The 24,785-nt window shown below is 38.4% G+C and overlaps 1 protein-coding gene across 3 annotated transcripts; it reads right to left on the bottom strand.

Moving 5' to 3' along the window:
* On the bottom strand, window positions 1–23,438 carry LOC145491497 (uncharacterized). 3 transcript variants are annotated; one of them, XM_081470737.1, is made up of 17 exons: window positions 17,102–17,126; window positions 13,561–13,741; window positions 11,877–12,036; window positions 11,159–11,470; window positions 9,995–10,042; window positions 9,392–9,688; window positions 8,754–8,783; window positions 8,107–8,240; window positions 6,690–7,491; window positions 5,971–6,081; window positions 4,956–5,137; window positions 4,366–4,488; window positions 3,714–3,784; window positions 2,975–3,015; window positions 2,483–2,582; window positions 1,962–2,061; window positions 1–808 (listed from the first exon to the last, which is right to left on the bottom strand). In XM_081470737.1, the coding sequence occupies exons 3-17, from the start codon at window positions 11,995–11,997 to the stop codon at window positions 752–754; spliced, it is 2,529 nt and encodes an 842-aa protein (XP_081326863.1). In that variant the 5' UTR covers window positions 11,998–12,036; window positions 13,561–13,741; window positions 17,102–17,126; the 3' UTR covers window positions 1–751. The 3 variants fall into 3 exon arrangements, with proteins under 3 accessions (XP_081326863.1, XP_081326862.1, XP_081326864.1); XM_081470736.1 differs by lacking the exon at window positions 17,102–17,126 and adding an exon at window positions 13,894–15,220; XM_081470738.1 differs by lacking the exon at window positions 13,561–13,741 and having other exon boundaries at window positions 17,102–23,438.
* Window positions 23,439–24,785: the final 1,347 nt, after the last annotated feature.

Below are 24,785 nucleotides of genomic sequence, written 5' to 3'. Positions count from 1 at the left end.
TTATTTTATTTTACTTATCAATCCATTGTGGTTAGAGACAAAGTTTAAGAGTGATGAATGAAAAACGGCTAGGAAAAATGTCGGTGACCATATCTTGTTTTCTTGAGGCGCTTGATCATCAGAGGAACTGATTTTATACAAGAAAGGTTTCCATCAATTATCAGTATTGACGATATCAAGACATTTTTAATACAATTTATATACACTACTGCTAAATGAATATGACAAATTTTATCGATGAAACCTTTGAGGTTAGAAATAAAGTTTAAGAATGCTGAAACCTCAGGCTCTTGATCTTAACAGGAACTGACTATGTACATGCGGGCTTCCATCAATTTATCATAAAGTATTTACTTTACAGTGATATAATTGACACAACATTTATATACACTACTGCTAGGAAAATATGATTTATTCTACAAATCAAACCCTTGTGGTAATGGACAAACTTTGTGAACACTGAATGAAAAAATACGAGGAAAAATGCCTGGGACCATACTGATCTTCAGAGGAACTGCAGAAGTTACTAAACAAACAATTCATTGAAAAACAATTTACTCACATTACTGTCAACTGAATAATTCCTATGCAACGTGAATTAAATTTCAGTAGTTTCTTTCTACTAGAGAAAAAGTGACGATTTCAAGATATGCCGGGTTCTCTTATCTTAACCAAATGTTTTGTCCTTATCGAAACTAAGTAAACTACAGCGTCCACGTTATTTTACAAAACAATAACATCTCTCTCTCTCTTATAAGGTCTCTGAGTCATCAGTGATGTCATCATGTTGCACATTCACGTACGATTTCTGAAAGGAAAAAAAAAACAAAAAAAAAAACAAAATACATGAAAGGCTTATTATCATCTAGAACCAAGTCGTTTGTGGATAAGTATTAGGGAGTTTAAGTAACTATAGCAACGACGCCGACGCCGAGGACAACGTCAAGTTAAAAAATGAATTTACATTTTACCTATGCATCTCGGGATAATCTAATGTCATTAATATTTTAGTTTGTCTCTCTTTCTCGAAACTGAAAATATACATTTCAAAAATTCTCCGTCGAGGTTCACGTTCTCCACACAACAGAGAATTTGGTCATTTCATATCAGGGATCTTTGGCAAACCACGACGGTAACAGCGACGAAAATGTCATCAAACTAAAGGGTTAATGAGCCACAAAATAGCTGTACACGTGCGTTATAAATCTTTGTGCATTTCTTTGCAGTTCTCTGCAAAACAACAGCATGAAACGACTAACTTCTCCGTACTTTGGAGAACGTGAACTGCACTGGCTACTTTTTTCGTTTCTTCCTTTGGAAATGAATGTCGCCATTGCATATTTTGCCTGAGCAAGTTTTTAGACCGATAGGCGTACTGAGCAAATCTACGTGGTTGCGACATTGGAAGGTAAAATTTAAACCCAATTTTTATAAGGCGTTGTCCTCGGCATCCCTGTCGTCATTGCTAAAGCTCCCTATTGTTGTTTTGATAATGAAGAGGACAGCAAAGAAATCCACCAAGAATTATAATGCACGTGCACGCCATTGTAATCCTCATTAAACCTTTTTCCCGTTGTCTTTGTCATTGTGTGTGTGTGTTCTTTTTTTACTGAAAATAACCTGCTTATATCGACATAGTAGAGGTTGACACGGCAATCACAAAGCAAATAAATTTTTTCGCTTTGTATATTAGAATGTGTTTGTATGCATCGCCTGCATATGCAGAATAATGGAATAAGAGTGCCAAAAGTCCGCACTGGGATTCCACATGGGCTCGGTTGACACGCCAAACACAAAGAAAAAAATATTTGTTGGCTGCAAATATCGGACTGTGTTTTTATTTATCGGCATTATATGCAGACAAATAGAGATTATAGACGCCGAAAACACGGACTGAGATTTCTAATTTCGTAAAGTATAATTGTTACAGTTACTGTAACAAGTATACAAGCGACACATACCGTAAATATCCTTAAGAGACATTTGATCCGTTTTGTCATGTCTTCAAAAGTAGGCCTCATCAAGGGGTTTTCCATCCAACAGCTTTGCATAAGTGCATATCTGTAAACAAAATAAGATAATACTTTTACATCACATCACATCATTTGACAAGAAATGAGATGTCCTGACATTGCATAAAATATCATTTAATGGCATTGTATTATACTGCATTAGCTCGGAAGAAGGAGGAAGGTGGGCGGGGAACATAAACGCCGGCGAAAAAAAGACATCAAATGTGGAACATAGATTATGTCGTCGTCCATGAAGAAGCTTTTCACAATAAATGTAGTGTACTTTTTATTTTATTATCATTCATGTTTGGAGAATTTGGAAAAAGGTCAAGTTAAACGCTAGCTCTTTCTGCGAGGTTTTTCTGCAGTACTAGGAGACGATAGGCCCGAGTTCTTGAAAGTGCGGGCCAAACACAAAGGTCAGCAGTTAATAATTTGAAATAATTGTGGCAGCAGATTACTGAACTTACAGTTCCTCAGTGCAATGGTCGGGACGAGGCATCCGTCTTCCCGAGCAGAGGAAACTTACAAGAGCCCGTGGTGTTGCTATACCAGGGTAGGGGACCTGACCTGATAAGGGGATGAAATAAGGTCAGCTTCGATGCATGCATAAGTATTAGAAATTTGAATAAGTTGAATCCAGTGTAAAGAGAACTCGAACGAATAAATTCAAAATATACACATATTAAATAAATAAATAAATAAAAAATGAAAAAAGCGAAGCACAATTATCATTTTGATCGGTTCTGAACACGAGGCCTAGTTACCAGTTAATCGAATCAAGAGCGGAATGCCAACAGTTAGAATTTGAAGCGCGTGTCGATTCCTTTTGTCAGTTGCCAGAGGTCTTCGTTCAGGTTTGCAATCAGTTACATATCATCAACTACCTTTGAAAATCTCGAGCAGTAAATTGAATTGTACTTTAGTCATTTCCACGTACATAAAAATGTTAACAGACTTACCAAAGGTGGTAATTTCCCATAAGACAATACCAAAAGACCATCTGAAAACAAAAAAACAAACAAACAAACAAACAAAAAAAGATAAGAATTAAGAAGGCTAACTCACAAGTCTACTCAGACTGTGTGGAATTTTGAATTTTGTTGTTTAAAACAATGTTTCAGCTTTATTCCTGTAACTTTCACATTTTTATTCAGCTCTTTTTTTTTTTTTATCAGTTTTGAGAATTATTGAGCCATTTCTATGGTTTCCTAACATTTAATAGAATTTCTAAGCTAATCCAAGATATGACAGATATTAGAAAATGACGGCGTCATTTCCGCGTCATTTGACGTCATTATTACATGTTATGGACCTTAAAAGAAATGTTTTTTGTACTCCCTATAAATCATTCAAGTTTCATCGTAATGGCTTCAATTCACTAGGAGTTACAGGAGAAAAACCTCAAAAGCCCCTGGAGCTTTGAACGATAGCGGAGTAAGATGACCAAATCCTGCCCCTACTGAACAATGTGTTCTTATTTATTGTTTTTATTGGTTGGAAGTCAATACATACACCGAATGCATCAATTGCAAGATTCGTATGTAAAACATAAAATTCAGACTAAGTTTCCCCCAGGTGTTGTCCTGGATGTTGCTATCCTCGTTGCAGAAGGTGTGACAAAAGACGTGACAATTTTAAAACAAGCAAGAAAGCTCACTTATTCGAATTTGACGCACACAGCATGATTCTGTTACTTACACGTCACTCTGTGATGTATAGACTAGATATCTCAATGATTCTAAAGACAGCCATCTCCAGGGGACCTTACCCTGTTGAAGAAAATGTACTCAGGTATTACTAACTGATATGAAAGTAAATGAATACACCCTAGTTTGATTTCTGATGATAAAATGTATTGGCTTATTGAATGAAACATATATTGCATGACCCGGGGAAAATAGCTTTCGCCGGTATACATCGAACCGAAACCTGCTTTCCATGGATATAATATGAGATATGTCGATTTATTGCAATTTTCAACGTAATTATAAGGTTAATATCAGTAACATACAGGAACTACAGATTACGTCTGTTTAAAAGTAGACTCGTCAATATTCATTTTCCGCTTTTTAGCTTTTTAGTCTTTTTAGAGTAAATTACAGTTTACTGACAAAGACCAATTCCACCTATTTTTTGAAAAAAAACAACAACAACAACGTTTGGTATTCTTTGTTTAAATACTCGCACTGCCCATACCGCACCATTCGACTCATTCACCCGCGTTTTTTCCCTGCGCTTGACAACAGAGACATGCAATTTCTTTGCGTTTTTGCGTTCATTCTGTGGTGCAAAGTAGCCGTGTTTTTTTTTGGTCTGACGGCAGCGTGTTCGGCGTCTATCCTGCACTTACATTGGACGTCTTGTTGTATATGCCACGATCTGAGATATCTCTTGCCAATCCAAAGTCTCCAAGTTTAGCAACTTTATTTTCGTCAATAAGGACATTTCTTGCTGCTAAGTCGCCATGAATACACTGTAGAAAAAAGCACATGAGGCGTTTCCATAAATTCTGGAACATGCAAAATAACCTAGCTCAAAACAGCAGCAACTAGTAAAATGAAGTTATGATATTCTTTTATGAAGTCAAAAGGTTGCCATTATGACGAAGCGAGCAACTTTGAGTCGTCATGATTACAAAATAACTTCATACGAAATGAAGGTACAGGAAAATTCCACAACTGAATGACCAATTTTGTCCTCAACAAGAAGCAATTTTTTGCATTATACTATTCAAGACAGCTTCCGTTTCAGTGAAACTATATTTACATACACTTAGACATTTATTGACAATTTGTTGCAAATCGGAGAAGATGAAATGCATTTCCTTTCTTGGCATTTGACGCATCAAAACTTGGCGATGTTTTCTTGTAGAGCCAGAACAAGACACTTCGGAACTATATTTTCATAGTACAAGTACACTGTACACGATGTATCACGCACCTTCTTGCTTTCCAAGTGTTGCATTCCTGAGGCGATCTGCAGAGCAATTTTTATCAGGTCCCGATCATTCAGCGCACATTTGATATTCTCGTACTTGCCGTGCTCACCAGGGGCAGGCTTGGAAGTCAACAAACTTTCAAGGGTTCCTCCGGGAATCAAATCAGTGACCAGAAGAATATTTTCTAACCAAATAAAAAATAGCGGTTGGCTTTATTTAGCCTGGCCTTCTTTAAGACCCGTGAGACGGGTCTCCGTATATTTTGAACAGTATCCAAGTTTCATGAATATTTAGTCATAAATCAGCGCGGACACTTTCTCGCTGTCCCGGTGCCCCGCTCCCTTCGAATAAACTTCTCTTCTCCGAATAAAGCGCGAATGGAAAACCGCACAGACCTAAATCTTGACGACGGTGTCTATAAATCAATCATCTGCCGTGTGCCAGATTCTTTATTTTAATATTTGATTGCTCGACAGTGAAACCACCATAAGAGTTTAAGCATTTTTATTCTACTTTTGTTTTGTACATTTTAGGATTAGTCCAGTCAAGTAGCAGCCAAATGGATTATGCCCTGGCGTAAAAGCCCTGGGTGCGAGCCCTGCCTGGGGCCATTCTGTTGTGTACTTGGGTCAGACACCTGTGCCTCTCTTAGTAACTCTGCGATGGACTACCACCTCATCCAGGGGCTCAGTAGAAACAATCCTTGTCACATCATTCTACAGAATGACGTGACAAAAACCGGATTTATAAACGTTCGCCGGATGGGCTTAGCTCGAACAGATACTTAACCCCTCTGCATCCTACCGAGTCAAAGCTGAAGGGCAAAGGAACTGAAACGTTACAAAAATGAAATGGAAATTTAAGTTTGTCCTGGAGTAGCTTAATCGTGCTTTGAACATCCTGGCACTAGTATAAAATCATTCAATAACTGCCAGGTGACTGGAAACGTAGAGACAACTCATTTTATTATCAAGTTTTATTAGCTTATGGTCACGTGATGATTTCTTGGCAACTTACCACCCTGAGTACATGCGCCAACCAAGTTGACTATATTAGGATGCCGTCCAGCCCGCTTCAAAATCTGTATTTCACTGAGAAGGGCAACTTTCTCAGTCTTATTAGCCGTGTCTATGCATTCACAAAAAAGAAAGGTAAACTTGTTTAGTAATTCACTCACCATTCTCAAATAGGCCCCCTCCGAGTCACCTTGTGCCCTGGTATCAAAACCAGTCTTTGGGCAAAACCATTCATACGGAAAGGTGTTCCACCCACAAGTTTATTTTCATGCAAATCAAACTCATTTTCATTTGAAAGGTTTGGCACGAAGACTCGTTTTGAAACAGAGATACAAGGGACCTCGGAAATGGTTTATTTTAGATTAATAGTAGCGGTATACACATAGCGAAATACATGATGCGTTTAAGAGCCCTTAGATGATCTTAAATTTGATTTCCATTTTTTTTTCCACAAATATTTACAGCTAAGGTAAGTTAAATTCGTACAGTGTGAAAAGAACTGTTATTGCTGACTAACTTTTAGACAACCCGAAAGGAAGTCATCTTTAGAGTAAAGTCTGGTCAAGTCTGGTCCGATGAAACTGATTGGTTAGTTGAGGCGTGATGGTATAGATTAAAAATATGATAAAAATAGTCATGAGAACCAGACGATTTTGTCTTGTGCTGACTGAGATGCAGTATAACCAACGCAAGGAGTGAATTCACTATCTACATACATACCTTTCAACTGTTTCACTGCTACATCAATGACTTTCGTATCCTTACAATGATAGCGTCCTTTATAAACAATTCCAAATTCCCCTTCTCCAAGCACTTCATCTCGGACTTCAAGTCTTTTTAGGTCGATTTCATAGTCTTCCTCGATCTCTTGGGAATTGCTAGAAGAACGTTCATTATATTTTGTGCCCTGTTTAGTTTTTTTGGTAGGCTTTGGAGGTCTGGGAGGCGTGGCCTCAAAGTCCGGTGTTGGCAGCAACTCTCTAACTTTTGGGGGCTCATGGGCAGGTGAAAAGCCAACACCTAAAGCACCTAGCTTTGGCTTTGTTTCAGCTTCTGGTTCACTCATGGAGCCACGTGAAGGCAATAACCCAGGTTCCTTTTCAGTCTCTTGCCGAACTACAATAAGATTAGTGTTCTTTTCAATTTCCAAGGGGATGTCTTGTCCTTCAAGGATGTTGCCTCTATCTCCACTACCTGGCGTCTGAAAATTAGGATTCTGGGTTTCTGACTGCAACATACCCAAACAGGTCACATTTTGTTCCGAATTTTCTTCCATTCTTTGACTCTCCTTTTCAATTTGTGGAATCGGAGGCAGTGGTCTTGCTTGAGGAGGCTTCTTGACTTGACTTTCAACACCTAATAAGGGGTTTTCCTCAGGACTGTGTCGTGACAGTGGCACCTCCTCGTGTTCTTGGGGTGCTGGATTGTTGTCGATATAATCGTAGATGTTTTTGAGTTGGTCTTCCTCTTGTATCTGCCCGGTGAATTTAACGCCCTGCTCAGGGTCTTTGCTATCATATGTCTAGAAAGAATAGTAAAAATACGTCACTGTACGTGTCTAAAACTATTGTCTTCACGGAAGGAAACTATGTAACAAAATATGCAAAACGTGGACCCAGGGGTGGGGCTGCTCAGATGCATTGGTGATCGAGGGGTGTAATTCTATTAGACAAAAACGTACACATCAAACAGCCCAGAAAGTGACCAAACACCTTTCTGTTTTTTGCTCTATAACGTGACGAGAAACGCAGAACGTGACCTACTTATGAATAAATGCCTAACACAGGAAAATACAGTGAATAAAAGCGCTTGAGGGTACATATTACGGGACAAGCAGATTTTCTGCAAAAAATGTCTTCTTTCTAATCTTGCCCGTATCTACATATCCTTTGTCGGGATGATTCCATGCTCACCAGAAAAAAGAACATCGAAATTCCTCTATTTTCTTGTTGTTACACCTTTGTGTTACACATTTTAGAAGTCTATGTGTTTTTTTTTTTGTCAAACGTTAGTATGCTAAGATTTACAGACAGTGTTCTGACTTTAGTAGATAAACACGTTTAAGTACGGCATCTTGTTGATTTTTTCACCGCTGAGAAATATGACAGAAGCAATGTACTGTCATATTTTAAACTACCTGATTACAAAGACATCGCCCTCTGAAGTATTGCCAAAATACACTGACACCCCCCAAAAACATAATGGCAACGGACAAAGGCACAATGATGGCTGTGATCTCGACATTTTTCCTTTTACTTGTTGCTGATGGCCCTAAAAAATAAAATTAGAGATAAGTGTTATAAGAAGGCGCTCCTACACTAAGACCAGTGTTTCTAGTGCCTGCAGATACCCGCTGATGTTTGATTAAAATCTGTCGACATTGATTATGAGTATAACCATATTAAAATGTTAATACTAAATATCAGCGAAATGCTTATCCCCCTCGGTTATACATAGAAAAGTACTTACTTTTTAAGACTTGGACCCCTCCCCTCTTCAAATATTGAGCTGAGGGCAATAGCACAAGGAAAGCAATTTTCTCAGATCATCGCAGCAAAAAAAAATAAATAAATAAAATAAATAAAATGAATGCTCATCAACGTATTGGTTACAAGGCAGTGATACTTCAAATCCGTTTCATATAATTCATCGAAAACTTATTGGATGTAACGTACCCTTTATTTTACGGGAGTCCTTTTTTTTTTTTTTAAACTCCTAAGGTTTTAAACAAGAAATAATTATTAAAAACAACAGTTGTAATAATTCTCTTAATAATTTCCTGACCTTTTGTTCCCTCAACGCTGGGCGCATCATCTATTTACGTAGTGAATAAAACAAGAATAAAATCGATTATTCTCGTATAAATATAATATTAACATTCCCTCAATATGTTCGTAGCTTCTAGCTTGTTTCTTAGAAAAGAAATCTCCAGTTTTGGTTTAGTCTGGTTCCCCGAGAAACATTTGATATTTGGGACATTTACCAATGAAATACTTCTAAACTTTGTTTACTTTGTTCGCGGGCATTTTCACAATAGCGCCAGTGGAAAAGTTTGCCTGCTACAGCAACCTTAAAAGTGCACTGAATTTCGTATCCTGCACTAAATTTTAATGTTACTCTGAATAATGGTTGACTGTGCTTGCAGCTTATCAGATTCGGTACAGTTTCAGTGAAATAGAGAAAGAAGTAGAAATAATAAATAACAGAAGATATAGAAATTTACAATAAATAAATAAATAAATAAATAATAGAAGAATATAAGGCTATTATTCTAAACCACCTGTTTTATCAGTTTGGCTGCCACTACTTATAACAGTACGATAGGATGTCATGTGTCAAAGTACGTTAATCAAAAGTTCAGCAGAAAGTGTCCCCACCCCATCCCCCCATATATTAGAAATCAAAAACACAACAGAAAATACCTCTATATCCTAATGTCGCACTTGAAGTCTTTACTCCAGCACTGTTCTTTGCAACACAATGATATATACCATAATCATTGCTCTTGACTTCTGTTATAACCAACTGGCTGAAAATGATATTGCCATCGCCTGTTAAGATCTCTGGCGTTGGGTCGTATTGAACAGAACTTGAATCATTTTCTTTTACCCACGTGATGGTCGGTTTGGGATAACCAGTGGCAGTGCAATTAAAAGTCACATTGGACCCGAGAACAGCAGTTTGGTTGACTGGAACGTTGACGATCTCTGGACTTTTGTCTACAGAGTGGATAGATAAAGATAGATAGGTAGATAGCTTTATTGAATAAAATCATTGCAGCCCCCGAAGAGGCTGAGTTGTGACATACTTTAAACTCGTTAATGATAACAATTCGTTACTTCCCTAGAACGTGTAAAATAAAATTGCTTATGGACGTAAGCAGTGTAGCTACAAATCCGCTTGATGTGGATAATAAGTCACGTATTGCACGTAAGGGACAGTTCATTTTATCGGGAGTCCTTTTAAAACCTCCGAATTCCTAAACGTAAAATAGTTAAAAATACCAATTAAAATGATTGCCTGACCTTTCTTTGTTGGATCTGGGGATCTCATGCTGAAACTCTTTACAACAGCTATTTACAAAGTGAATACAAGAAAAAAAAAAGGTTTTTGTCATATGAATATGAGATAAACAGCTTATTTTCTAAACCGTGGTTGGTCATATTAACTGGAGTATTGATAGATTCTGCCTTCCCTACCGAACCAAAACGTCTTGCGTCACGTGCACGTTGGTAAGTCAGACCTAAAATATGATTTATTTGGCACATTGTTAGCATTATGGGTTAAAGAAATACATCGATAAGAACAATACAATGTGCATGCACAGCCGGACACGTTCACTTCCCATAAAACACTTTTGGGATCAAAATGGCGGTCGTGTACCTCCGCTAAATACTTAAGGGGGAGGGAGTGGTGGTTTAAGTTATTACATTATGATTTAACAACAACAGCGGAAGATTTTCAACTAATATTATCGGAACTTATGTGGTAAAGCTGAAAGCAAGCTAGATCGCAAAAAGGTTCTTACACACTCACCATGATTTGTCCCTTGCTACCCTTATATCCACGGAATGTTCCTTGTCGACAATCACATGTAAATGTACAAATACTACTTTTTTGTCCTTTGAAATTATTTAGGCCTAAAACGCAGTGCCGGGTCATTTGACGAATGTTACTAATATTTGGAATTTGTTATCATAAGTAGTAGAAGAAGAAGAATTAGAAATGGATTAAAAATATAAGTGTAAAACTAATCATAGACAATTTTACCTGTCCTGCTATTGGAATAGTCCAAGTTAGGTTAATATTTTGTTTTAAGTTTTATTTTTATTTCTAATAAACAATTATATTATGAGCCCGAGTCAAAAATCACGCATAGAAATCGAGAGCCAATAATCTAATTGTTTTAGTATAAATCTAGTAGTCGTTTAAAACTTTATATAAATCCTTTTCAAAGACACTTCGAAAACGCCAAAAAGCGGCCGTCATTATGTTAACAAGTGCAAACTGCTACGCTACTCACTATCCATCATATAATAGATAGTGAGTAGCGTAGCCAATCATGCCAGAGAGCGGCATTCGTGATAAAACGCTAGCAGATTTATACTAAGGTAAATTAGAATGAAATTAATTAACTTTCTGTTTGAAAGGAGGAAATTGCAATCATTTCATTAGTTCTTTTTACTTACCTTGCACAAGAATTTTTTTGGTGCTGCAGACATCTATACCATTCCTCGCTCTGCAAGTGTAATTACCAAATGTTTCGTTCGTCAGGGCACTAACTGTAACTGTGCAGCTCATGTGTGTAGCTCGTGGCGAGTCAGCGTAACATTTATTCCCGAATCGTTTATCTTGTGGGTCAAACCATTCAATTTGTTTTGGTTTTGTTTTTTCACTCTTGTGACTATCAGCTTGCCAAGCAGTGCAAGTCAAGTTAACAGTTTCATTAACAGTTACATGTAGCTTGCTGGATGGCGGAGTTATTTCAATCCTAGGTTCGCCTGATTTCAAAGGGAAAAAAAGAGACCAAAAGACGTGTTTCAATAGATGCACGTATTCGTTACACAAGTCAATTTGCTAGAGATCAAAGCTTTGTGTTATGATGCTTAAAACATGCAAAAATGTAAGTTCTTAACGGCCAAGTTTTACGGAGCATAGCTATTGCTTTCTCGACCCCTCAGTTCTTATTGTAATTCTGTTTTGTCTTTTCAAACAATCACCATCCTTGCCTTTGTTTAATCCTCCTTCGTCAACAAGGTGCCCTGGAGGCGTTGACGTCTTAATCACCACAGTTCAAATAAACTGTGTTCTAATATTTCCTATTTTGCAACCGCTGGCCAACCCATCTCCTAGATATGTATATTGTTATTTAGTCCATTTCAATATAGTGCTGATATTATAACTTACCGGGATTGTTGCTGTTACAATACTGACACCAGGCAGATGGGAGGATGGATAAACCAGTAACAGCAAGTAATAACAGGAAGTACTTGGTACTGCATCCCAGCCAAGAAATACTGGCCATCATCACACGTCTCAGACTATGAATTCTTTTGGTTCAAATAATCTAATAGTGAAACATTTGAACCGGTGTTGGATTGTTGTGACAACAAAATACAACATAATATACTCAACAAAATATGCCGCTCATGATTGGTCAACTTACGATCAAAATAGAGGTTTACCTAATCGGGAAGGGAAAAAAAAAATAAATAGGATCATTCGTCAAATGACCTGGCACTACATTGTGCGCCTAAATAAATTCAAAGAACAACAACAACAAAAAAAGTGAAGTAAACAAAGTGAAGCTCCGAGAGAGGCCGGTCTATAAAAGGATTCAGTTAAGTTGAGATCATTTCATCAAAAGGTATTCCCTCTCGTCCCATTCTCCCTTATTTGCTACCTTTATTATCCCTGTCTTTTAATTTTTTGTTCTCCCTCTTGTGACTTTGAAAACATTTTTTAATGGACAATTTATCTTTTTTTGTATAGTTGGATTTTTAATTTTTAATTTTTCTTAATTAACGGTATCACAGGCTCGTTAGTTTTTAATACAACTATTGTGTGCTACGCTCTTCAATTAAAGATTGATTCATTGCTTGCTCGCTTGATTGTCAAACTTTAGTATTCAACTGAATAGCCTTTTGAATATTCGCCATGTTTTCGTAGTACAGACGTTGTCAAACCAACCGATCTCCTTAATAGACGCTTTTCGCCGAATATAAAAATATAATTATATGGTCGCTACGCTTCTGTTGCTACCTTTTATTGGCTAGTAATAATTTGGTTAGCCACTGTTCTTCTGTTAACCTTTTTCCATCAAAAATACTGACATTTGCGTTTCAAATTCTCACAAACGTCCAGGCCATGAAATCCGGTAAAATCTATCCACGTCAAGGCATGGGTTTGGGGCTCATTTCAAATATTTCAATCAAACAACGACAAACTCGCCAACTCGATACGTGCTACCTTACTAACATACTGCTCAATAAACCACTGACAACAAGCACTCACAGGAACTACTCAATCCTGATAGAGATCTGGACTCTCATTCGCTAAGAGCTCGCAATCTATTTTAAACGAATTAAGGAAAGTGAAAGTGAAATTCGGTGCGAAGTGGGTAAATTGAAAATGATCGACGGATACAGCGGCTTGATGCAAATTTGAGCACGGACAATCAGCATGGCGAACAAAGACGACACATACCTTAAAGTATTTACAATAATGTTTAAGGTAAAGATTTACGAAGAAAATCTAGTACGAAACACAGCAAAAATTACTATTCATCTCGAGGCGTGGAAGACAACGGTGGATAGACATATTAAGCAATGTCAGTCAAAAAGAAAATAAAGCTTATCTTTCAGATATACCGTGGTTCGACAACTAAGGCGATTCAAAATCTTCATCGAAAACCGAATGTGAAAATACTTCAGTACTCCGAAGAAAGCACGAAGAAAAACTTCAGACTGCGGCGTAATTCGGAAACGGCAACTCCTTACTTTTAAATACGAAAGGTGCGTACAACTTGGAGATTCAGTTAGTTAGCTTGCTTAGTAACAAAAGGTAACAAAAAATCTACTGAAAATCTAACCTGTGTAACGTCCAGTGAAGAAACTTCAGTCTGGTAACAATGCGGACTTTTACAGAAATGAAAGTCCTTCTGTGATGAGGTAAACCGTTGGGTAGATTTCAGCCCGCCGTGGAGTAAGACTTTCTGCTCAGGTTAATAAAAACGGCACGCAGTTCAATAAACCCTTGAAACTCAGCCTAGTCTGGAAAATCAAAACAAAAACGTAGGAGTTTTAGCGCTGTTGCTTTGATCTTAAATTCTTCACATTCAACTTTGAAGAAACACTGCTTTCCGTACAGGTTTTGCAGAAAGTGCATGAAAATTTACGCACGAAGTAATATGCCAAATTTTTACCTAATAAAGAAGAAAAGTTTGCTGCAGCGAAATTGTCACGAAGTAAGGCCATGTTCGTATTTTCGCACTAGTTTGCAATTGAAGTAATGCGGGGAGTCTTTTCAAATGCAAATGATATTTCCCAAATGATACTCCCCCCCCCCCCCCCCGATGAGCCTCGATAGCAAGCTGGTTACAGTCCAAAAACGAGGCCGGATACCAAAATAGCTAACCTATTACTAAAGTGTGACAGAAATTGTCTAATAAGAAATAACAAGATTTTCCTCGAGCAAGTTGGAATATATATTTCGTTCTTCCAACGTATGTTTTTGATGGTATTTGAATATTGGTGGTGTCCCGGGGGTATTCCAGAGTATTCCGAGAGTATCCCAAATGTGTTTCTGATTTTACAACACCCAAATTCACCACGTGTTACGAGGCTAAAAAAAAAATCTTAAGAAAAAAGACTTTTTTCTGAAAGCGAAACTTTCGTTCTGGTGAGAAGCTATCGTTCTGGCATATATGGCATCAATACTGAGATTTCAGTTCTAGTCGAGAGTTTCCAGCTCTGGAGAACCAATGAGTTCAGTTTTGTAAAATAAGTCGGTTAGTTGCTGTTTGTTTCTATATATTTTTTCCCCTCACAAATCTTGTAGATCTTGTAAGGGCGCTTCTTCGCTCGCGATCACTTCAGTCTCGAGCTAATCCCGTCAACAGCCGATCTAGTGCTATATTCGTTGCGTTGCCTGGCAGCTGTCAGGATAAATACGTCGCCTGTGCATATATATTTTTTTCTATACCAAAAGTGTCTCAAAGAACCTCCGTGCTATGATTAACATACGTCTCATACTTTACCGAAACCTACCGTGAATGTTTCAGCACGTGCTATTAAGTTTCCCATTTTAAAAGGCTGAGCTGGGTGTACAGTGTTCTTTTTTCCTTCTGTTTTTGTGCGTCTGTTCACTAGTGTACAAACTGGGATCAGCGACCAAGTATAAGCAGTCCCTTGCTCGAGCTCTCGTCACCCTGGAAGGGTTTACTACCTTTTGCGATACGACGCAAACATACAAACAGAAAAAGCAATGACGACTAACATTAATGTCATTGCGCCTGAACATGTCAGCCCGTGCGTGTTGCAGACGTAACACACTCTTACAACTTGCCTTGGTTATGATTGTGCCCAAGTCGCATGACACGGCCTATCGTAATAGACGCAAATACCGATCGACACTTTACGTCAAAACTGCAGGTGTTCTGGATCTTGAGGGGTCATTGTCGTAAGAAACATAATTTTAATGGTAATATTTTTCACGGAGTGGGTTAACTTGTTTAACTTCTACCGCTGTTAAAAATAGTTCGCGGAAAAAGAAGTGAAACGTATACATTGCTTCAATAAGACAATAAATATAAGTTTCCTTCTAGAAAATTACTCATTAACTGTTGTGAACTATTAAGGCCGGCTTCGATCTAATTGCTACTATCATATGGCCGCAAAAAAGTCTAGTGATCGTTACGAACATATGCAAATGGTAACCGGTAGTCATGAGGATTGCACTCAACTTACTCTGTAACCGTAGCGCTCATAAACGCCTTAAAAAACGCCCTAAAAACGCCTTAAAAAACGTCTTAAACTCGGCGTTTGATTCTCCAATCTTTTTTTTGTTCACTAGATTTCAGGGATCCATGATTTTTTATTTCAAGAAAGGCTAAATGTCCTCAGTGCACATCGAGATAAGCAGGTGCAAATGAGATGTTGACAACTAGCTAGCGTGGCCTTTCGTCAGAGGAATACGTTTGATGCTCAAGCTTAATGCGCCAGTAAAAACCAGTCTTGATTATTATCAACCAGACAAAATATTTCTCATACTGAGATCTGGTTTATCACTACTCTTCGGCTGTTATTGTCAATTTCACCTTTGGTAGTTCATAATCAATTCTGTTCGTATTACGTAATTTCTTATAAATATTCGTTCCTACATACGAGGAAATAAATAACAAAAAATTCAAAACCATATATGAAAAAAGTCATAAAATAATAATAAAACGCTTAATGCAGAGAAAGAAAATAACGTAAGGAACAGAATGACATGGCCGATTTGGGAACCTTAAGATCGTAGATTTTACATCAAATATTGTTTGAATCATTTCCCTCTAGTATTGGCTGCAGTCGTTTAAAAATCATCGTTGAACCTCGTAGAAAAGTCGTATTAAAATGAGCGTGAAAACGAAGTCAGAAAAACTCATGAAGTAATACAAGCAATCATAAAATACGCGAAAACGTGGAGAGCCTCTCATTCCAACAGAATAATAAGAGACTTCGGAGGTGATTAAGTTTTAAGAATAATTAAAGAACATCTCTCACCTCATTTTCTTGAGCAGAAGAACCTTTCGATAACCACGAACTTTACAACTGATGGTCTGTCAATGCTGCTTTGCTGACGTCTAAAAGGAAATATGAATATAATACGTGACGGCTCCATCTGTTTACGAGCGGTAGTTGAGGGTTTTTCCTGGTCACGAAGTCCCAATTTTGGAATTTCTCTCGAGTTTCCGGCCTCGCATGATTTCGAATAACAGTATCAAGAAGAAAAAGACATACAATGGCCATATTTACCAATAGAAAAGAATAATGTGTCTCAGACGCACGAGGCGTCTAACATTAAGTGCGACTAAGTAAGTATACCAGATACGTAAAGTTCGTGCGAAGAAAAGAAAGCTATTATGAGAGAGACGGTTACTCGCTTAATTACACTTTTTTTTTTTTTTTGGTCAAACGGATTCCCAGTTCAGAAAAATCCATCAGTTCGTCAGTCGTCTCGTACTTACCTAGACAAATCATACGTCTGTGACCTACATGTTTAATGGGTCTGTGTCTTCCTGACATATAGAATTTTTAAGTTTTTCTGAAAAGTTAATACGCCTTATTTAACATAATCACCTAGAACGATAACACGTCTGGGACATTTGTCTATCTGAGACGCACGGTCGTCTGCCTAGGTAATACGATTGCCTAGGTAATACTTGAGAAGGCAAGTTATTTGTCATCTATGTCATCACTAGCATGGTTCTAAACCGTGTACTCTCTTTGGCGAGAAAAGATAAAAATCGGGATAACTAGTCCTAGCGTTCAAAGGCTATGTAGATTTAAGTCGGAGTAGCCTACAAACTTTTGGACAACTCCATAGCAAGTAGAGAACTCGAAAGAGAGAGAACAAAAAAAGATACTCACCGTTGCCGAAGCGATCGACTCACCGGATCGTCTCGTGAAAGGTTTTAAGTCAATGATCTAGTGAACGTACGTTTCTTGAGCAAAACAATCCAACACGTCTAACACGAAACCCTAAGTCATAAACGTGTTGTGTGGTAAGCTGTCACTGGCGAATATTTTCCGTGTTGCTCGGGACGCCAGCTCATTAATTAAACATGATTTTGCATAATTTCCATTGCCGGTTGAATAAAAACATTATTTTATGTGGATTAGTCTGGAACTGATTGTTATCGACACCGGACGACCTTTAAACCGAGACTGAGGAAGTTGTAAAAGAAGAAATTTCTTGAAGGGAAATTTCTAGGCTGGTGAAATATTTCGATTTTGATTCGGAATTTTCGATCAGTCTGAAATATACCTTTTCTACCGGACATTCTTCAGAATCTTACATTTGTCCATTTTTGTGGCCTACAGTAGTTTTCTACACAGGTACGCATAGACCGTCATTGCGTGACAGACCCAAAGAGCCTCTGCGTAGGAGGCAACTTTGGGGCAAGTATTGCGACAAGTATAACTTAAATAGGAAGCATTTACAAGGACGTTTGTCCACTCCCTTAATTTCTGGGGGTAGAACTCAATAATCCTACGTGCGCTAATAAAGCACGTGGGTCTGGCTTTCCCTACTTTGCTTCGCGCGTGTAACGCAAAGGTGAGTCTACTCGCCAGCTTTTGGAAATCATTCAAGTGTTTAACACAGCCCGGGTGAATACTGTACTGACACATCACGTACAGACCAATGAAGTACAAAATCTGGATCGCCACCCGTTTATTGAACTTCGTACCAGTTGCAGCAGTTGTCCTTACTGCACACGTGAGCCGTGCGAGAGGTTTTCTGCTAAAGTAATGTTTAGTTGAGGTAGAAGGTGTAGTCAAGGACAGGAAGTCCTTGCCCATCCACTTTGCATATCGTTAGTAATCACAGATTGTTCAATAGAGCAATAGTCACAGTAGTCTCAGTGCATGGCTCCGCTTGCCAGGGCTATCCATGATGTTGAGAGCTTGCTCGCAGCGGCAGGCTAGCCTTACTTTGCAACTGAGCACAAGATATATAGAAATACGGGATCTACAGACTGCATGTTTACAGACGTAAGAGAGCGGATTTTTCATACTCCTGACCTCGCGTGTTTATATTTATATAGGACCCTTGGATGTGTCGAAAACGAAGACCCAAAAACAAAGACCGAAGACCTAAGACCCTGTGGTCTAAAACGAAGACCCACCTGTCTGAAACGAAGACCCACCGGTCTAAAAGAAAGACCCACTTGTCTAAAACGAAGACCCACTGCTCTAAAACGAAGACCCTGTAGTCTAAAACGAAGACCCACTGGTCTAAAACGAAGACCCACTGGTCCAAAAAGGAAGACCCACTGGTCCAAAACGAAGACCCACCGGTCTAAAACCTTTTTTTTTTCTTCAGGAAAGACTATACACTAGGCTAAATTGCTTTCGTTTTTGTAGCGCATAAATTAAAATGTCATCTGAGCGCGCGGCAAACTTGACAGTAGCTTTATCTTAGTCGGTACAACGTGTCAAATTGTGTAACGCAATGAAATTCCAACAGTATAGAAATATACGTTTTAGTGACGATTTTAGTATAATTTGTCGTCACCAATATTCTATTTTTCAAATGCATATGAGCAAATTATGATGAGGTGACTTCATTACTTTGCTTTACTGCACTTATCATATAAAGGCGCAAAGGTCCACTATGCGTGACTCGCAAATTTATTCACCACGTGCTACAAGAATGTGATTTTTCCAGGAAAATTACGTTATCACTCTCACATTCTTCGGGGTAACACTATACACTAGGCTAAATTGCTCTCCTTTTTGTAATTTGCTCATATGCATTTGAAAAATAAAATATTGGTGACGACAAAATATACTAAAATCGTCACGCAAGAAGTTCTTGCGCCGCAAGAACACGCAAACCGCCGCAAGAAGTAAAAATGTCGTGTTTTTGCGGTTTACCCGCAAGAACATTCGAAACGCAAGAAGTTGAAAGTCTAACCGCAAGAAGCCGCAAGAAGTTGAAAATCTAACTGCAAGAAGCCACAAGAACTTATGAATCTTACCACAAGCCGCAAGAAGGCGCAAGAAGTTGTTGCAGGTCAAAACGTCTGTTCGTTTATAAGTACCATATGTTGGTGGTCGAAATGCTCAGCGTTTGCTCGCAATGTTATCCATAAGATAAGTCACTGCGGTGGGAAGAGATATATTTCTAGCAGGTGAGACCAGATCTGGATTTATGTTTGCTTATACTGTGAAAATAATATCGAACGCACTCGCTTATTACGTCCTCGCGTGTTCATGACACCTACGGGAAAAAAGCCCTTCGATCACTTGAACATTCTGCTGGCAGATAATTATGCAACAATCACAAAACGTCTCCAAATAATGAAGCTCATGAAGAAACAGTCCACGTAGAAACATCGAACTACGATGTAGTTAGTCTGGGTTTCAACGCTTTTTCTTCTGCAAAATTCATTATCATTCAGAAGTGTTGTTGTCTTCTTCTTGCAGATATGTAAGCGAAGACAACTTTCGTTGAAATCGCACACTGAACCGCAAAGACTGCGTGTGCACTACGATGTTGTAAATTTCTTTGAGAACTTTTCGCAGAGTTAGTCTTGCAGAAAATATATTTTGTGTTTCTTAACAAACGGTAATCAAGGAAACTTGAAAGTTGCCTATGGAAGCGAACCTCGTAAATTCTACCCTGTTTGCAATGTGGTAAAACATTACCGGTATAACTCTAAAATAGTTTATACGCGCGAGAAACGTGACCACTTGCCTAAATGGAACACACATGTTTTCGTCGGGTAACGGGGCAAATCAGGTCACTCCGATAAGGCTACAGTTACCTTATCCCGACGATACTGCGGAAGAGGAGTGTCAGGGTTACCAAAAGTAGTCTCGTTGTCAAAAGAAATGAATTCAGTTGCGCGATTGTCACGGTGCTACCGGTCTCAACTATTGCTCGCGGAAAAGAGAGTACATTAAGTTAAAAGTTAAACAATAAAGTGACTTCTTATCTCATAAGGCGTAAATTACTGGCCTGGTTTTTTCCGTGTTTATTAATTTTTATGTTTGAGAAACTACAACCATAGCACGCTCGAAAAGTAAGGTTAGGACATTATGCTCACAGGTTTGACGCCTTAAGACTCACTGTTAGACTTCACAGACTCGAAACAATACAGTCTATAGCGTGCTTTTTTTTAAAAATAGAGCTATTGCAAAATACACGGTGATGACAAGGAAATACAATAACGGTGCAAAATGTTATCAGACAAAATATCTCTCCGGGGAAAAAGAGTTATCATTATACAAAAGATATCCCTTTATCCTGATAAGACAGCATGCACTGATAACAATCATGTTGTGACGCCTTGAATTCGCATAAAGTCTTCAAACATTACTGACGCGTGAAAAGTCACGCTTGTCATGCATGCATGTAGTCCTGTGCTTGTTTTCGCCGACTGAGAAGCGTGCTTGTTTCAAAATTTGGGTTACACTTGGAAGCTACTTCCCAGTAAATAAGTGTTTTTTTGACCTTTGTTTCGAACAAAAAAAAAAAAGCCATTTCAAATGAGCTCATTTCGCGCCGCTATCGATCACACCGCGGTTCGGGGACTCCGGAACACATCGTAATAATAATTGTAAACAGTAAAATTTCCTCCATATCGCCGAAAAACAAAACAAAGTGAAATTCAGAACCAACCGATAAAAAATGTACTGTTATTAAAAATAATTATAATCCAACAAAAAGCCAAAGGCCTCATCTCTATAACAATCTGTAACGTTGCTTTGAGACACTCTCGATTCACAGGTTTTCAGTTTTAGTACGCGACAAAAGTCTTCCCACTGTCAGTGATAAAATCTACCGACTGATTTATTCGCGAACGAAAACTCTCTCCAAGGAAGACTTCAACAGCGTATAGACTTTACATGGCTTACAATTAAGCACTTATAATTTTAGTCACATCATTAAGAAACTTCCCAAGATCTCTTGTGTAACGGTAGCCGTATACATAGTAAGGCCGACGATTTATTTGTTAGTCGGTACGGCTGAGAATCAACTTCTTCTTCTGTTATATTTGTTTACGTTTTGATGGATTAAAGTTTATATTTGGCGGCCGACGTTTGTTCCAAGTGCGATTTTGGTAACGTCTAGGCAACTGCAGAGCAATTTGAGATCCCGCAAAGATAAAAGATAAAAGAAAGATAAAAGCTAAAAAAGTCTAGATTTTCTTGTGTGACATTCTTGTGGCTTGGCGTCACATCAACTCGATAGCAAGTCTGCGTGGTCCGACCCTCCCCAAGCAACAACGGCGGCAAAAGGATTTGGTCTGCGTGGGGAGCCATTCTTTTGCTTTGTCGTCATAACAAAGTCAGTTGACGAGAGACCAAAAGAATGATAGCCCTGACCTGTACATCCGCCTCTCCCCTAAAAATATATAACTTAAAAAGAAACAACAAAATAAATTACAAAATGCAATGAGAGGGGAAAACTTTCCGGCGCGTAAATACTGACAACAAAGATTCTCGCATTCCGTTTTCATAGTAATAACTAGTTTTAGGGATCACTAAGGGAGCATAAACATCCTCTCTTACATACTTTATTTATTTCAACACGGTAAAATCTTCAGTGATTAATTAAAATTTTAAAAAAAGTTCAATTATAGCAACAGTTTAACAAGATTGTCGTAAAGGAGCTTGACTGACAGTTGCTGTAAAGTCAGTCAATTTCCCACATAAAGCGTCCAAGAGAGTCTAATGAGGGTCCCCAATAGGTTCGGCGGGATGCGGGATTTGGCTTTTTTTGATATTTGGAATTTGAGCTGAAAACAGGAACGGGAAGCGGGAATTACAATAACGAGCGGGAGCGGGACTTCGTGTTTTTATGGGGTTGGGATGTGGGATTCGCAAGCGGAACAGAGCGGGATAAGGGATTCTAATGACACCTGTCCATTTCCGACAGTTTCGACGCTTGCGTCTTTAATCTTGGCCCCCCGATCCTTTCCAGTTTTTCTAGTCTTTCGACCTTTTCCAGAGCGCTTGGCTTGTTTCGGCCAGGATGGTCACACTGAATGGCGATGATAGTGATTTACCGAACGTGACGAATTGCGTCACCATATATATATTTGTGAAAAGGATGTGCGAACAGGAATGCCTTCATTCAAAAAGAAAAGTTCTGAGGCACGATTTCAAGGACAGGGAAGACTGAAAGCTTTGGAAGATATTGTCCAGTGTGTTTACGGGCCAGTTCTTGAATATGGGAACGAACAATCTTTTTCTTTCACTGATACGTGGATAAAAGAAAACAAAACAGGAAACTGTGACAGAAACAAACGTTATAATCATTTGTGTTAACTTATCTGCTACCCGTCGAATTCTTTTGTGACCTTTTACGCGATATGTATTTTTAAAAAGTTTCTGTGTTAATTATTAAAGTAATTATTAAAGTAACAAATTAATAATTAACGCAGAAACGTCTTTAAAAAGTGGGCGGGATCGGGATTTCCAGCCAAAAAAGGGCGGGATGGCGGGATTAACAGGAAAAAATTGGCGGGAAAGCGGGATCTGAGAACCCTATTGTGGACCCTCTCTAATTTCCGTAAATTGATGGGTAGGCTATTCCTTGATAGTGCCCCGCTATAACCAAAGCCACGCTTGCAGTAGTTTGAGCTCGGTTTGGAAAAAACGCCTTCCAAACTAAAATGTGGCATTCCAATTTGGAAAAATTCCGAAGGGTACTGATATTTGATGCCGAAAAAGTTTGTGTTTCCGAAAGGTTTTGGCTTATTGGAAGGAGAAAAAGAAGTGTTCAATTGAGTCCGCCAGGGACAATACATCCAATTTCACCAAAATGTACAATTTAATGTAAAAAGGATCGTACACCCATCGCGCTTTCGTTTTTTGAGAGATTCAGATTTTCTGATCTCCCGGCCCACAACTTATCAGAATAAAACGGTCATCTATCTATGATTCTAAAAGGATTCAGAATTTCTGATCACCCAAGGCTTTAATAGATTGAAAAACTGATCCCCACTCCACAACCCGTCAGAGCAAAACAGTCATCTACTTATAATTCTAAATGCATTCAGAATTTCTGATCCCCATCACCTCACGGGTCAAAAACGGCTATCTGTTCATGGTTCTAAAAGTATTGCGAATTTCTGATCCCCCTCCCCCACCAAATCTGCTAACATGATAGAAAGAGCTGTTGATTTATAATTCTACAACAATTCAGAATTTCTGATCCCACATGACTTAAAGGGATTTAAAAATTCTGATCCCCCAGTACATAACTTATCAGAACAAAACGGTCATCTACCTATAATTCTTAAAAGGATTCAGGATATCTGATCCCCCTTATCAGGTGACAGGACAGAAATAGCCGTCTATTTATAATTCACAAGAATGTCTGATAGCTAAAAAGTAACGATTGGATAGTAACTTTAAGCACATTACAGACAAAATGGATCACAGAGCAAAGGGCATCAGAAAAGTACACAAATGAAATATTCACAGATAGGTTATTATTAATAACGATTTGAAACCATGCCAAAGGATAGAGACAAAAATTGCAGTTTCATGCCGGACAGTGAAAGGTTTTATTTCAATTCAAAAAGATGAAAATTTAGGCTCCAGATTTACAAGCTGTTATTTAAAGTTCACATCAAAGATAACAAGAATTTTAATCAGTACTCAGCTGCCGTCTGCGCCACCTCCGTTTTCTGCTTTAATGTGTTCGTTTCGGATTGACGGCCGCTATTCTTGCCTTTTTTTTCCCTCTGCTCTGCAATGAAACAATAGAAGCTAAATATTTTTATAAATAGCGATAGAATTAACATTGTTTTTCATTAATCAATTGATCGGGAGTGTATTCTTTTGTAAAGAATAATGAACAGTATGTAGGCAATGCGGGAGGGAAGTGTATCGAGCGTGATCTGTAGCTTCAAATCAATTCAGTGTAAACTTTAAGTTACCTCTTCAAAAAGCACACTAACAAGCTATTATGCAAGCATTTCATACATAGGAAATGCGTGCGAATACTTTCTTCGTTACGGGTGCTAATAAAATCAGGAGAACAAACCTTATGCTTCCTTATGCTTCAGTGATCGCAAAATAAATATAACAACGACATTTCTTCAGCCACAACATTGATTTCGATTCAAAGATTGAGCAGCTAGCTGTAATGTTGAGCAACAATTATGATACACTTACTTTTCTGCGACTTGCCTTTCTTTCATCGAAGCAATCAAGATACTCATTTGAATTTGGACAAATCATTCCATGCTTCTTGCTGCTATTGACAGTGTTGGATTCGAAATTACGCGCAAATAACCGACTCCTTTGGAAAGGGAACCTGCTGGTCAAAAGTATTCATTTATCAGATTCACCGAAGGATTATGGGATCCGACGAAAACACTAAAATGGCGGGCAAAGGTCGTGGTCAATGTTGTTAGGATTCGATAACAAAGCTCTGTGTTATTTTATAGCCTTGTTCTACGTTGGAAAGCAGTCACAAATTGTTTACAGACGTCCGTTGTTGTTCCAGTTGAGTCAAATCCCAGTAAAGGTGGAAAAGTATGAACGTTCGTTGGCAAAACAGTGTGGCAATCAAACTATTTGCCAGCAG

Source organism: Orbicella franksi, chromosome 6 (assembly GCF_964199315.1).
Source record: "Orbicella franksi chromosome 6, jaOrbFran1.1, whole genome shotgun sequence".
Taxonomy (NCBI): domain Eukaryota; kingdom Metazoa; phylum Cnidaria; class Anthozoa; order Scleractinia; family Merulinidae; genus Orbicella; species Orbicella franksi.
The sequence above is the reverse complement of the archived record's forward strand: the minus strand, read 5'-3'. Positions and strand labels throughout refer to the sequence as shown.